At 42.0% G+C, this 13,045-nt stretch overlaps 1 protein-coding gene across 1 annotated transcript; it reads right to left on the bottom strand.

The window, feature by feature from the left end:
* Positions 1–2,514: 2,514 nt before the first annotated feature.
* Positions 2,515–4,990, bottom strand: id3 (inhibitor of DNA binding 3). Its single transcript, XM_076108326.1, has 3 exons — positions 4,567–4,990; positions 4,159–4,229; positions 2,515–3,718 (listed from the first exon to the last, which is right to left on the bottom strand). The coding sequence occupies exons 1-2, from the start codon at positions 4,864–4,866 to the stop codon at positions 4,176–4,178; spliced, it is 354 nt and encodes a 117-aa protein (XP_075964441.1). The 5' UTR covers positions 4,867–4,990; the 3' UTR covers positions 2,515–3,718; positions 4,159–4,175.
* Between the last annotated feature and the right edge of the window lie 8,055 nt (positions 4,991–13,045).

The raw sequence follows: 13,045 nt of genomic DNA, 5'->3' as shown, positions 1-13,045 counted from the left end.
AAGGGAAATGTTAGATAATAAATAATATGTTACTATGTATGAAACATATTTTCATGGGTTATTTCTATAATAAGAAAGGAGCCCGTTCATTGCGCATGGAAACCCATATATCCACTTGATGAAAGTATAGTGGCCTGGTGCAAGGTGCTGCTGGGGATGGTTTGTAGATGATAATTGGATTCATTCAGTACCACTCTTGCTTATTGGCTCAGAGGAGATATTGAAAGAAAACAACCCCTCCCCCACCCACAGCTACCAGACCCAAGCCATACGACATGACCCCCATTGGCCAAGGCAAAGCAGACTCCCATCCAAAGCAAGCCCTATTGTCATGCTGCGTTTTGAACTACATTTCATCAGAATTTCAAGTCAATCAAATCTAATAATGTTCTGAAAGCAAGTTAAGTTAGTTATGTTTTATTCAGTCAATATAGCACCAAATTACTTTATATGCTATACATATATAAAGGATCCTGGGTGAGGGAAAAAGCTGACACAGTTGCTTACATATTACACTGGATTAGATTATTCTTAATTCTCTTTTGGGTAAAACATGTACTGTGAATATCACATACTATTGCAACATTAAACAGATAAGAGAGACGATTAATACTGACAGAATTGTAATTGTAAATCCACACAGTGCAACTTAAATCACCTCCATCCTCCGTTCCTTCCTCTTTCATATCAAACTACAAGATATATAGTACAATGCATTCGAGGTGCTGCATTGTCCAGTCATAGTTGTTCAGATTTTGTGATCCCTGTTTGTAATCTAATGTGGCCTGAATTGTAAAAATATTAACCAAATGATAAGGGAACCTTTCACTGTCTTCTTAATAAGAGAGCTTGGGCCAATGTGACTGCAAAGTCCAACGATGCATTGGACTAAAATGAACTGACTGATAACACTTGGAGACACAATACTGTATACGTAATTCAGCAAAGCCATGATATCATTATTATTTCTATAATATTACTTGCCATGGAATACTGTTTTCTAAACTCCATCAAGTTCAATGTTTAGTTTAAATGGAGCAAATGTGTCATGTGTGTTTAAAGTCATTGTAAGTATGGGGCCAGACAAACAGAGTGCTATCACATCAACACAAATGACAACAACGATGGACTTTTGTTTGACCAATGCTAAAACATGACACCGCTGCACCAATTCAGAGTCGGTTGTATGTACTTCAAGTGACTGGTGAGTTACATGGATTGCAATCAGGCCGGACTTGCTTTGTTTATTAAATCTTATATCGAACCAATCTGGGTTTGTACAAATGTCAAAGAGTTGCATTTCTATGTCAAAGCAACCCTTGACCTGCAGAAGTTCATTTTGACATCCAAAGCAAAAAGCTTATCTTGTGTTCAGAGTGCTTAAATTCCTGGGATGTCAGGAGGACACGAGTTGTTGCGTTCTAATTTAACATCCCCATCTTGTGGCGTGAACTGGGATCTGGTCTTCAGTACTGAAGCCCTGAGGATTGTTTCTGGTTTATCTTTTTGCTGCTTTCAATTAAAAACACATAAATGGTCAATATATCCATATATTCTAACATAGAAAATATATGAAGCAGATGAAAACTGTCTAATGCAGTCTCACATAATACTTCCTTTGTAAAAGGTGTTGATTCTACTCTGTGCCAATTTTTCGTCCAATCTTTGCAATGGTTATATAAATCAAGGTGTTCATGGTATATTGGATCCCCTGATTTGCATACTTGAGGTACAAATAACGTTAATGCCTTACAGCATAATGTAAACGAGTATGACACCTGATCTAACTACACACCTGAAATTAAATAATAAACAGTAAGGGGTAGATATGGATATACTAAATATGTACAGTTTGAGCAGTGTGAAATGAATATGCTATACAGTAGCCAAAATATATTGTGCAGGAGTATACATAGTGTAGTATAAACACAAATACACTATAGGTGGTAGTATGGATAGTAATATAAACATGTTAAGGTTGTAAGAGCATATATAGTATAGGTAAGTAAGTCAAGTTGTAAGATTAAATTTACCAACAAGTTCATCACTTCCTTAACAGTCTTAATAATAAATGGATTTTAAAAACAATTTCACAAAAGTAGCATTTATTGCCTTGTAGTTAATTTCCTAAAAGTCTCCAGAATGTACAGTGTGTTTTTAAGTGCTACACCAGCTTGAACATGTTGAGCCAATAACACATGTTTACCACTAGATGGAGTTGCAACCTTATTATTCGCAGTATGAAGGTTAGAACTAGGTACATTTACTCAACTCAACATATTGTGGAGTCTGTTTTGTTGCTAATCTCTTTTGGTAAGACAGTAAATAACAAGATTCTTTATTGTTGCTAATGGTCCAGATGAGGGACTGGTAATATGTCAACATTTAATGCCTAACACTCTAGATGAATCCACAAGGTGGAGTAGTTTGGTAAACTTTTGAGACCAGCTAAGTACAGTAACACGAATTTAGACAGTTGTAATATTTCTGTCCACCTAATTGATATTACACAAATGAAGCAGTCATATAAAAAGGTCTTTCAAAAGTATTCTTATTGGTAGAGTTGAATGAATGCTACTTTACAGGTGATGCTCTTCAGCTTCCAAGGAAACACATTTCTGCACATGTTGATCTGGTGTCATGAATGTCCGGTGCTGTCAAGATTTATGAATGATGGAATGGTTGGTTTCTGATCACGTAACATCCGTTCTTCTGACACCATGAAGGAAGATCTACTGCTGTAAACATGGTGGGAACTCATTCTTTGGAAAATTAGAAACACTTCAAGGAAACTCCCTTTGTTTGATTTCCAACCACTCAACCTCAAGATTCATCTGAATACATCCTGTTGTATCAGCATTTCCTTGACATCCAAAAACAAAAGTCATGTCAGCATCACCTTAATTTTCTGAATAACACTCAAGTCGTTATTTCATAAATGGATACCACGAAGGCCAATTTGTTTCATCTTTTTTTTTTTTTTTTATTTCATTACATAAGAACATACATACAAAGCAAACTTTATAATTAAGAGTTTATGAAACTCACAGCGCATTGTCTGTAGAAATAACACAATCCCTACAAACATTCACAATTAACTCTAGTATAGAGTTCTGATTATACCTAATAAAACCCAAACTCCCATTCAGAAAAAACACCAACATCCAAATTGACTCACACCTTACATACCCACAGCAGATATGTACACATTCGTAAAAAGTTGCAACAATCTCCAGATCATTAGAACTCAGATTAGATGGGGGGAAACTATACAGGGATAATTATGTGAGATGATGTGAGACTTGTGTAGAGAGGGTTCTGGTTGGGTGTGGAGTTTAACCCACAAAGTAGGTTTGGAATGCAACACACAAAAAAAGGAAAATAAAACAATGTACCAATGTTTCTACTTCTACCTATAGGGGATCCCAGGTTTTTTTGGAGGAGGGTGTACAAAGCTGGTTGCTTTCAATTTCCAATCCTGGCTTCTGCTTTGGTGTGTTGATTTGTCTGTCCAGGGGCCAAAGAATGAGTCTCTGTTTTCTTGCTCATGCACCACTGTTGATCCCCACTCATCTAGGAAACAGTCCACTTTGTCTGTCTTTTCTTCTTTAAACCCTCCTCCTTCTTCTCCTCCTTCTCCCCCAAATACCTATCCCACCCTTTCTGCCCCTCTTGTCCTCTTGCCCGAAGTGAAGTGGAGACATGTGTTTCCCTGCACCTGCATGGAGAGAAAGGAAGAAAAGTGAAGTCAGATCTCTCCCTCTCACCCCCCCCCCCCCCCTCCCTGCAGAGGAGAGCAGACAGACTGGCGCCTAGCATGGAACTTTCATTAACCCCAGGCAGATAGCAATGAATCCGCTACACAGTCACTGGCCTGTCTAATTGGCAACCCTAATGTGGAGGGCAACGAGACCTTCGTCTCAACAAAGGCTACACTATTCTCGCTGATGTTATAAAAGTTTTATTTTTAAGTTATGTCATTTTCTAAGTCAAAACAACACACTGTTGGAATTCTAAGCGAGTGTCCCTAAAATATGACACACACACACACACACACGCACACACGCACACACACGCACACACGCACACACGCACACACACACACACACAATAGCAATTTATAGATACATTACTGATTATCAAATAATAAATACATACCACGATCTGCCTTCCTCTTAATGGCACAACCGCCCTTCTTCTTTGGAGAATTTGCGTGCAAGGTCCGCAGTCTGAATGGAGAGCAAAATGAAGCAGTGTTAGACGCAGACAATACTCTTCATCTTTTTGCATTAGACACAAGAATAACTGGATGTGCGGGGGTGCAACATGTCTGCCACAACATCACATATCGGAGAACATCAGAACAATAGACTAAAATACAACATCAACTGCAAGCGGGGATGCACATCGTGTTGCGACTGGAATACACTTTACAAAATCCAGATCGACTTAAATTAAAACGGCTATCGTCTGCAGAACCAATGCAGAGATCCGTTTAGTGCAGAGAGCTACACAAGACTTGCTATTTAGCGTCGGTCCACGCTGCAGCCCGCATCTGCCCCTCACCTTTATCGACAAAACCATCTCCGGCGTGGCTGTGTCCTCCGCCTCCAGCGCGATCTGCAGGTCGAAGATGTAGTCGATGACGTGTTGCAGGATCTCCACCTGGCTGACCGACTTGTTCTGCGGGATGCTCGGCACCAGCTCCTTCAGCTTGGAGTAGCAGTCGTTCATGTCGCACAGGGCGCCCACCGGCTCCTCCAGACACGAGTGTTTATTCCGGTTGATGGCGAGACTCTGCTCCGAAATGCAGCACACGGCCTTGTAGCAGCTCCTCACCGAGCGGACGGGACTGATGGCTTTCATGATGAATACAGAAACAACAACAACAAGACTCGGCTTGACGATTAAGTGTGAGTTTTTGAAGGTTTTCCTCCTATTGGGGTCTTCTTTTATCTCTGTCCTGAAACGTTACAGTGCTCTGACAGCGACGTACGCTTAGGTCTTTATACACTAGGCGCTTGCTGACCGCCCCTTTCTCGCATCGTGCTCTGATTGGCCCTTGAAAGCAGCAAGCCAATTCTCATTGGCTGATATCACCTTGTGGAAGGGCTGGAAAGAATGAGGAAATTAGGGCTGGGATGCCTAGAGGGGATTGTCAATCAATTAGTCGCCTCTTCCAGGTGGTGCTATTTGTTTGAAATAGACAGAAAGAAGTTCTCAAAGTGGGGCACGTTACACGTTTTGAAGAATCTCCAGTAAAAAGAGGAATACTTTTAGTTTACAACAAGCCGACTGAACTATAGAAGCAACTGCAAGGAAAGATGGACGTTTTAATTCTAGATTTTACCACAGTTTCTGTCTCACTTTTACGAAAAGCTATAATTCCAGACGAATACACGTCTCCTCAAATAAAGATACTTGAATGTTGGATAATCATGCATCATATTTTTAGTGATTGCTGTAAATCCTTTATGAAGTTTGGCTGCATGTCTGTCAAGACACTGAAAACACTTAATCAAAACTATATAGACAGTTATTATGATAGCCTCTTGTACAATAGGTGTTTCAGCAATGTGTGTGCTTGACTCACTAAGTGCATCCACAAATAAAAATGTTGAAAATAGGATATTTATATAATATAGGTAAAAGGTCAGTGGAAGGCCAGGTTCTTTTCTACATTAGTAAATTGCTAAGAACAGCTTATTCTGATGATCGGTCATTGGATGTGGATATATTGACTGATTATTTATGTTTTGATAGTTTATAGTCCTTCTCTTATAGCCCATATGCCTCAATGATCAACAATAATTGAACCCATAAAGAATATTAAGGTGTGCTTAATCCGTGCAGTCACTTAAAAAACTGCTAAAATCAAACCCTCTTTTGAGGAGAAACAGCTTTATGAAAATTATATTTTAACAACTCCAAATGTTGCTCCGTTTTAGTTTACATCAAAGCACGTCCCGTTCTGCTCCTATTTGGGTCTTATTTTCCCCTTTTCTCACAATCCTGTTTTGTAGAGGAATGCAGGCCTGAGCCAGCTGTGTGTCCTATCCCAGCCCAGCTGTGTTGATCTAACGCGCCAGTCCCAGACATGCTGGCGCCAGCCTCCCGACGTCATCCATTCACCCCAACGCGCACTCCCGTCTTTGGCAGACGGCCCTCCCTCCCCCGTCCAGCACCAGAGGGGAGAGAAGCACAGGCGCTCAGAGATCCGATTGGATGACCGAGCCTGTCACTCACGGACACAGATCCACGCCCCCACGCTTCCCTCCTCCCATATGCAGTTGTACTCAGAGAAAGTTTGAGGAAAACCTTTTTTAATTCTCCATAATTGTGCAATGATGAATACGCCAACATGGGCCTGGAGACGAATCTCGTGATGAAAAGTATTCAGGAAAGCAGTCGACATGAGATCATAATTAAAGACAGGACAAACCCATGTCTAACTCTACGCTGTGAAGTAATGTCATTTTGCCTGTACAGTAGTTAGATAAAGTGGCTGCTCAACGGTCCGTGGGTGCCAGGATGTTGGCCTGTGTTCACCAGACATTTTACAACCGTCTGACCAACTCTGAACTGAGCAACTATCAATTTTAGGTTAAATGGTAGGCTATTATAATTATGTCAAATTGTATATTATGTAACCTCACATGCAACAAAGAGTTGATTAAATATAACACACTATTTTAAGACGATGAGCAATTACACTATGCGTTGTTATCTTCATTTTGGGCACGGCTGGAGATATCCTCCCCATTATGCAGAGGTTTAAAACATGTTCAAGTCACTGTCTTTCTCCTGGCAATCAACCCCCCCCCCCCCCCCTCCCACAACTGTTGACCCTGTATGATGAGTCACTCACTTTAGAGCAAACCACAATATTGAACCGTGAGACAGGACTTCAGTCCAGTGCTGTTCTAAAGATATATTATGCGAGCGGTGCAGAGTATCCAAACAAGACTTTGACCTTAAATATCTTTTTTAAAGATGTCAAGGGGAAGTCAAATATTGCAGTAAATTTCCCAGGTCTGGTGGGAAAATAATTGTTCGTATATTTGCTGATTTAGCAAACTGGGCTTGATGGCAAATCAGTTTTGGGATTAAAGACCTCCATGTTGAGTCGACGCAAACATTATCCCATTTGATTTCGATGATCCAAAGAAAGCACCGCCCCTGATTCCCTAGTTATTTCTAGGAATAGGAGCTATTTCTAGGATATCAAAAATGCCAACAGAGTATTTTTCTCCCATGACAGAGCTTGTCTGCAGATTCCAGAGTTTTCAGTGCGTAAAATCTGTGTGAAACACCCACACAAACACACACACACACACCCTGTCTCTCACTCTCGCTCTCTGTCTCTCTCTCTCACACACACACACACACACACACACACACACACACACACGCAGTAGTGTGTCTGGGCAAGGATCAGGTGCTTGTCGGAAAGGCCCCGGACACAATCGGGTCTCTCTTTCAATGGATGGGAGAATTCCGAGCCTGGCGTCAGTGAGTCTGCCTCTCTCCCCGCCCTCCCTCTCCCTCTCCCCGCTCCTCCGTGCAGCTGGACGCAGACAATCAAGCCATCAACAATCGCCATGCATAATTAGCAGCGCCCCTTCTCTCTCCTCTTCTAAGACTTCTCTCTCTCTCAATTAAATTTTCAATCCGGTGTATTTTATTGACAGCCAAATACTAAGGTAAAAAGAAATATATATATAATTCTCAGCCTCCACATCTGTTTCAACTCTATGACTGAATGTGTTTCCACAGGGTCTAGAGCTCACCTTTTCACTCATCTTTACCTCTCAAAGCACCTTCTTTCAACATAAACAAAGTGCCTCTTTCTACTGGTAACAACAGAACAGAGTGTAGAGTAATGAGGGTCATCTTGTGAGATGAGACGGAAGGAGGGAGGGAAACCACCATACTGCCATGTGGAGAGGCAGTGTTGTATACAGAAGGGTATCTTTTTCATCCACAAGTGCAGGCCCATCTTGGCGGGGATAATTAAGTGGCAAGAAACACACTGAAACTTAATTCTTTGTATCCCTGGTGTGTGTCGTGCAGGATTCCTCCTCCTCCTCCTACTCCTCCTCCTCCTCCTCTGCTCCCTGTTTTCACTCTGTCCTTCATCAAAGACGCTACAGTCTTCTCCGTCGGCTTTGAACAGCCTACAGATCCAGAAATGTTGTCACTAGTGACCCGGGCGGCGACATGACATTTAATGCACATTGTTGATTTGTACTGGTCACTTGGTATTTATCTTTCAGTCTCTTGTTCAAGCTTGTGCATAATGATATTGCCTAGTTTTTAGATGAGAGGATGCCCAATGTATTACAAAAGAAACTCGCCCACGCACTTCATTCATTGATTCATTCACTCAGCCAACATGGGCCCATTGTGGCTGTTAAGAAGCACTGCAAACTCTATACAACAGGATCGAGCGGCCTCTTATGTCTATGACACTGTGGCTGTTTGGTTAACACTCAAATATAAGGTATCTTGGTTGAGCCAGATCTAAAAACAGGTGTGATTGAACCCATTTGAAACATATGGGGATCTAACAGACCAAATCTGTTGCGGACAAAATCGAAACATAATACTTAAAAACATTGCTTTGGGACAACACATTTTTGACAGAAAGTCTGCCTTATAATCTGTCGGGTTTGAAAGGTGTGGGTATGTATTTTTGCCAGACAAGGAACATTATAACAGAGATGCTCTAGTTGCATCATGGGAATTGTAGGATTTCTGGAACCAAGGAGTAAGAATCTCAGGCGTGAGCAAATGTCCGTTCCAACTGTATCTAAATACAATTTGGATGTGAACAGAAAGGGTGACCGAGACATCTGTATCTTTGTTTTGCGACTAATTAGTAATCACTTAAAATGTATGGTAGAGTGAACAAAATCAATTTGTGGAAAAGAAGATGTTCCATTAAACACAGCCTGCTGTGATAATGGCGGTAATGGAAATTTGGTAATGTGGTGCTTGGAGGTACAACGCACCTTAAACCATAATACAACAGAAGTCAGTGACATAAGGCAATAGTTTTACACTACTGGCGCTGTCCATTGCGAGAATTTTGGTGTTGTCATTATCATATTGTCAGGTGGCCCTGTTTATGTCCTTGGCGGTGAATTTTTTACAGTAATATGACCTCCATTTATTCCACACACAACTGAATTGCAGGTGGGACACAAGCCACAGAAGGCCATAAAGCCCATGGCCACTAAATAGGGCCAAAACAAGCCGACTGTAATGTTCAGTGTGGTGGGCCGAGAGGCTGCCAGCTGTTGGTCATACCATTGTTTTGTCGTCTTCATCGTCCCTGACTGGAACAGTCCGTTTATTCCGGCAGCCATCCAATGAAGATAAACATCTGGCTTTGTGTAAGCATAGTAAAGGCCAAACTCGCTGATCATGGGGCCAGTTGGTGTAGGTGATGGTGAACTGATTAGTCATAAAACCTTACATCATTCCTCTCAAACAACTTGGAACAGGTTAACAATCTGAATTGTAAATGATCACTTTTGATTATTTACTTATTCAGGAGAGACATTGCTGCCGTTTTCAGCCTGCCCAACAGACTGTCAAGCAGTCAGAGTGATTATTTACAGCCACTCAAGAGCTGACAGTGAACTTGCTGCTGTAGTCCTCCACTGGATGACCATTAATGGAAGCACTGCAAGCCCCAATTTTCTCCTTCTAAAAACCATTCCTCTGTTTTCAAACCAGCAAGTAAACACCAAAATGAGTGTCTGCAGTGTGCTAGTCATCTCCACCTTGCCAGGGAAGAGAGAGTCTGGTCCACATCCAGTCTTGAGCTTTCAGTTCGAAGCTACATCTTTAAGCCTTAACCCAAATCAAGACCATGCCACAATTTGCAGATGACTACCAGATGATAACCATGATAATTAAATACTCTTGAGTAATTGCTGTTCTTACTGTTGTTTTGCGAGTGGGACATTTGTGGTGAATACACTCTAAACTCGCTCGAACTAGAAGTTTGACCTTGTAATTATGCACTGTTTGGGTCTTTTTTTTTTTGTGAGACCCCACACAGAGCATGACTTGTACATAAAGACACCAAAAGTGTTTGAGAGTGGGATCCAAATCCCTTCTTACACTTTCATGCCTCCAAATGAAGTCAATTTTGGATGCTAAACTGCTCTTGAAAATAATGCCGGGAGAAAATGTAAGTACTCAGACTGCAGCTTGATCAGTTGGTTTAAGAAACACAAGCTAGATGGAGGAGAAAGCTGCAAGTTCCAGTGGAAGGAGATGACTGAAACGAAACAAAAGCAGTCCCAACATTTTTGACCAATTAGCCAACAACTGTGTGTTGAGTTGCAGTGACAGGCTCAGCTGGCCAGCCTATGCTCATCGCGGTCATCGAGGCCCACTACAGCTATTCAATTCGTCCGCAGACCCCACACAACGTAAGTCCACGCACGTGTCTTGGTGAGGAGACAACATGGGCCGCGGGAGCAAGATGGAGAGATACAAACAGGAAATTTGTATGGGTGATCAGGAAGCCCAATGAAGAGATCGAGCTGAGAGAGTTGAGGAACATTAGTGTGGAAATTGACTGCAGGATAAACTTGAGGGCGAGTGACAGAAAGGAGAAAGAGACAGAGAGAGTCTTTGTTCAAAGTCGTGTATACTATTCACACTAAGTATGACGGAAAATTCAATGTGTAGTGCGTTCCAACTGCATGGTACGTGGAGCTAGAAAGAAATGCCCGGATGTATACTAGATTAAAGAAGAAGTTCTGAGTACGAGACGTGAGCTTACTGGACATACACAACCACCCTAAAATGCACTGCGGCTCTTCAGATCGTTCAACGGGGGACTGCGAGGAAGATGGTTTAAATAATTAGCAGTTGGATAAAAGAATTACAAATGATGGCGAGTGGCGTTAAGGCACAGTGAGGAAGAAAAATGCGGGAGCTCACACATGTAATGTACTCTAGAAAAGACATTTAACTCTATATTCATCACTTTAATTTGCCTTGAAGTCGGACCAGTAACGTTTTGATCAATACAGTCATGTGATGCAGAGAAGACGTATTGCTTGAGTATACTTGAAAGTAAACAGTCTGTCTGCTGGTAATTGTTAATTTAGTAGGTAGTATGTAGTACATACTGATTGAGTACGTTAGTATGCAGTATATTAGTATGCAATTTTGAGCACAGTCAGAGAGGGATTGAGAGAAAGGAAGACGTGGAGGAGGCTGACTACCACTGCTGCTGCAGGGGTTCAGCTGGTCAGGCTTCGCAGAGACACACAGACAGAGGCCATTAGGTCCCTGGTGGGTATCTCTGCACCTGTGTGTGTGTCTGTGTGTGTGTGTCATGTGTTTCTAGGTCAAGTGGGTCCCTGACATCTAAGATGCGCTGCAGCAGTGACTTTCTCCTTCTGTCACTGGCTTTGTATTCTTTTAACACTTCGTCTTTTGTCTGTCCCCACCCCCTATATACACACACACACACACACATGTACAATTATATGTAAGCATGCATGAACACGAGTGCGCACACACACACACTTGCCACTCCTCATCTCTCTTGTCTCCTCCTTGTGCTGCTAATGAATTGAAACAGTGGGGACTAAGACATGATACACAGCAGATTCCCACCGCTCCCACCAACACACACACACACACACACACACACACACACACACACACACACACACACACACACACACACACACACACACACACACACACACACACACACACACACACACACACACACACTTTCCTAATCTGGGTCAGTGGTGCCCCTCTTGGTCACCCCTGTAGGAGCCCTCCAGACAGAGGGGGCAGAGTGGGAGCAGAGAGGTCTGTGCTCTCAGTGACCTGATTAAAAGCTCTTACACAGACTACTGAGCTCCGTAACCAATCAAAAACAACACACTCCCTGGGCCTTGCTACTGGACTGTCGCTCACTCTGTCTGGCTGTCATACACTTGTCTGCTTATATGCCTCCTCCATTTAGAGTGATTTATATTCTCATATTGTAAGTTTTCTGTTCACCCCCACCTCCCAAACACGAGCATAAACCCTCTTCCTCTGAAGTGGCTTTGTAATCATGCCGGTGTGACGGTTCACGGCAACATGTGATGGTCATAAGGCCTCAGGGAAAACGGACACTCTGCCAGCTTGTCAGCTATGCTTTGCCATATACAGCTGGGCTTTATGGAGCGACTCTAAATCGGGTTTTGTGTGTGAAACCACATTTTTTTGTGTGTGAAAACACATCACGTTACTAATGTTGTAATGATCCAGTGTGGTTGTCTTTCGCAGTGGGAGTTTTTAAAACGTATTGCTCTTCTTGTTGTGTCCGTGAACCCTTTTAGGCCACGACCCAGAGTTTAAGAGACCATCAACCTTCTATGTGACCCATTGCACCTTAGTCATCGCTGTTGTTGCTGCTTATGAGGAGCTCTATGCAAAAAAATAATAAAAAATGCTTGAAAATGTATGTATTGTTGGTGAGAATAAAAGCTGAAGTAACATAATCATGAGTCACTCCTAAAGAGAGTAACACTACCAGGAAATGCCTATATCTGTTTATCCATGTCTGGTCTGTGTGTATTGTTTTTTGGACACTTCCTGCTAACATTCTCTGGCTACTCTGTAATTTGCTGAAAATATCCTCCCACCACTAAGTTAAGAGTCTGGCCAAAGTGGAGGGTCAAAGCCACTCAAGATTTCTAAAAATGTTTCTTCCTCTAATTCCCCAGAATGGCCAAAAGAGGGATATGGTCTGTAGAGGCCAGTTCTGACAAACTGAAAGCACTTAGGTTTACTGTTATTTGTATGGCAGGACAGAAAAAAAGAGTAAAGGAGTAAAAGCAATTCAAACAAAACTAATACATATATGAAAAGATATGTTAAAAGGTTGGTTCACCCAAATGATTAAAGAAAATAACCCATAAACAAAACTCTATCCTCTGGTGCATTGGGTTGGATGCAGTAATCATAGAGAGGGTGTCCTGGTAGTTGAGTTGGTCCAACCGACATTAGC

The sequence above is a fragment of the Anarhichas minor genome, unplaced genomic scaffold (genome assembly GCF_050575085.1).
Source record: "Anarhichas minor isolate MPS153535 unplaced genomic scaffold, ASM5057508v1 ptg000040l, whole genome shotgun sequence".
Lineage (NCBI taxonomy): Eukaryota > Metazoa > Chordata > Actinopteri > Perciformes > Anarhichadidae > Anarhichas > Anarhichas minor.
The sequence above is the reverse complement of the archived record's forward strand: the minus strand, read 5'-3'. Positions and strand labels throughout refer to the sequence as shown.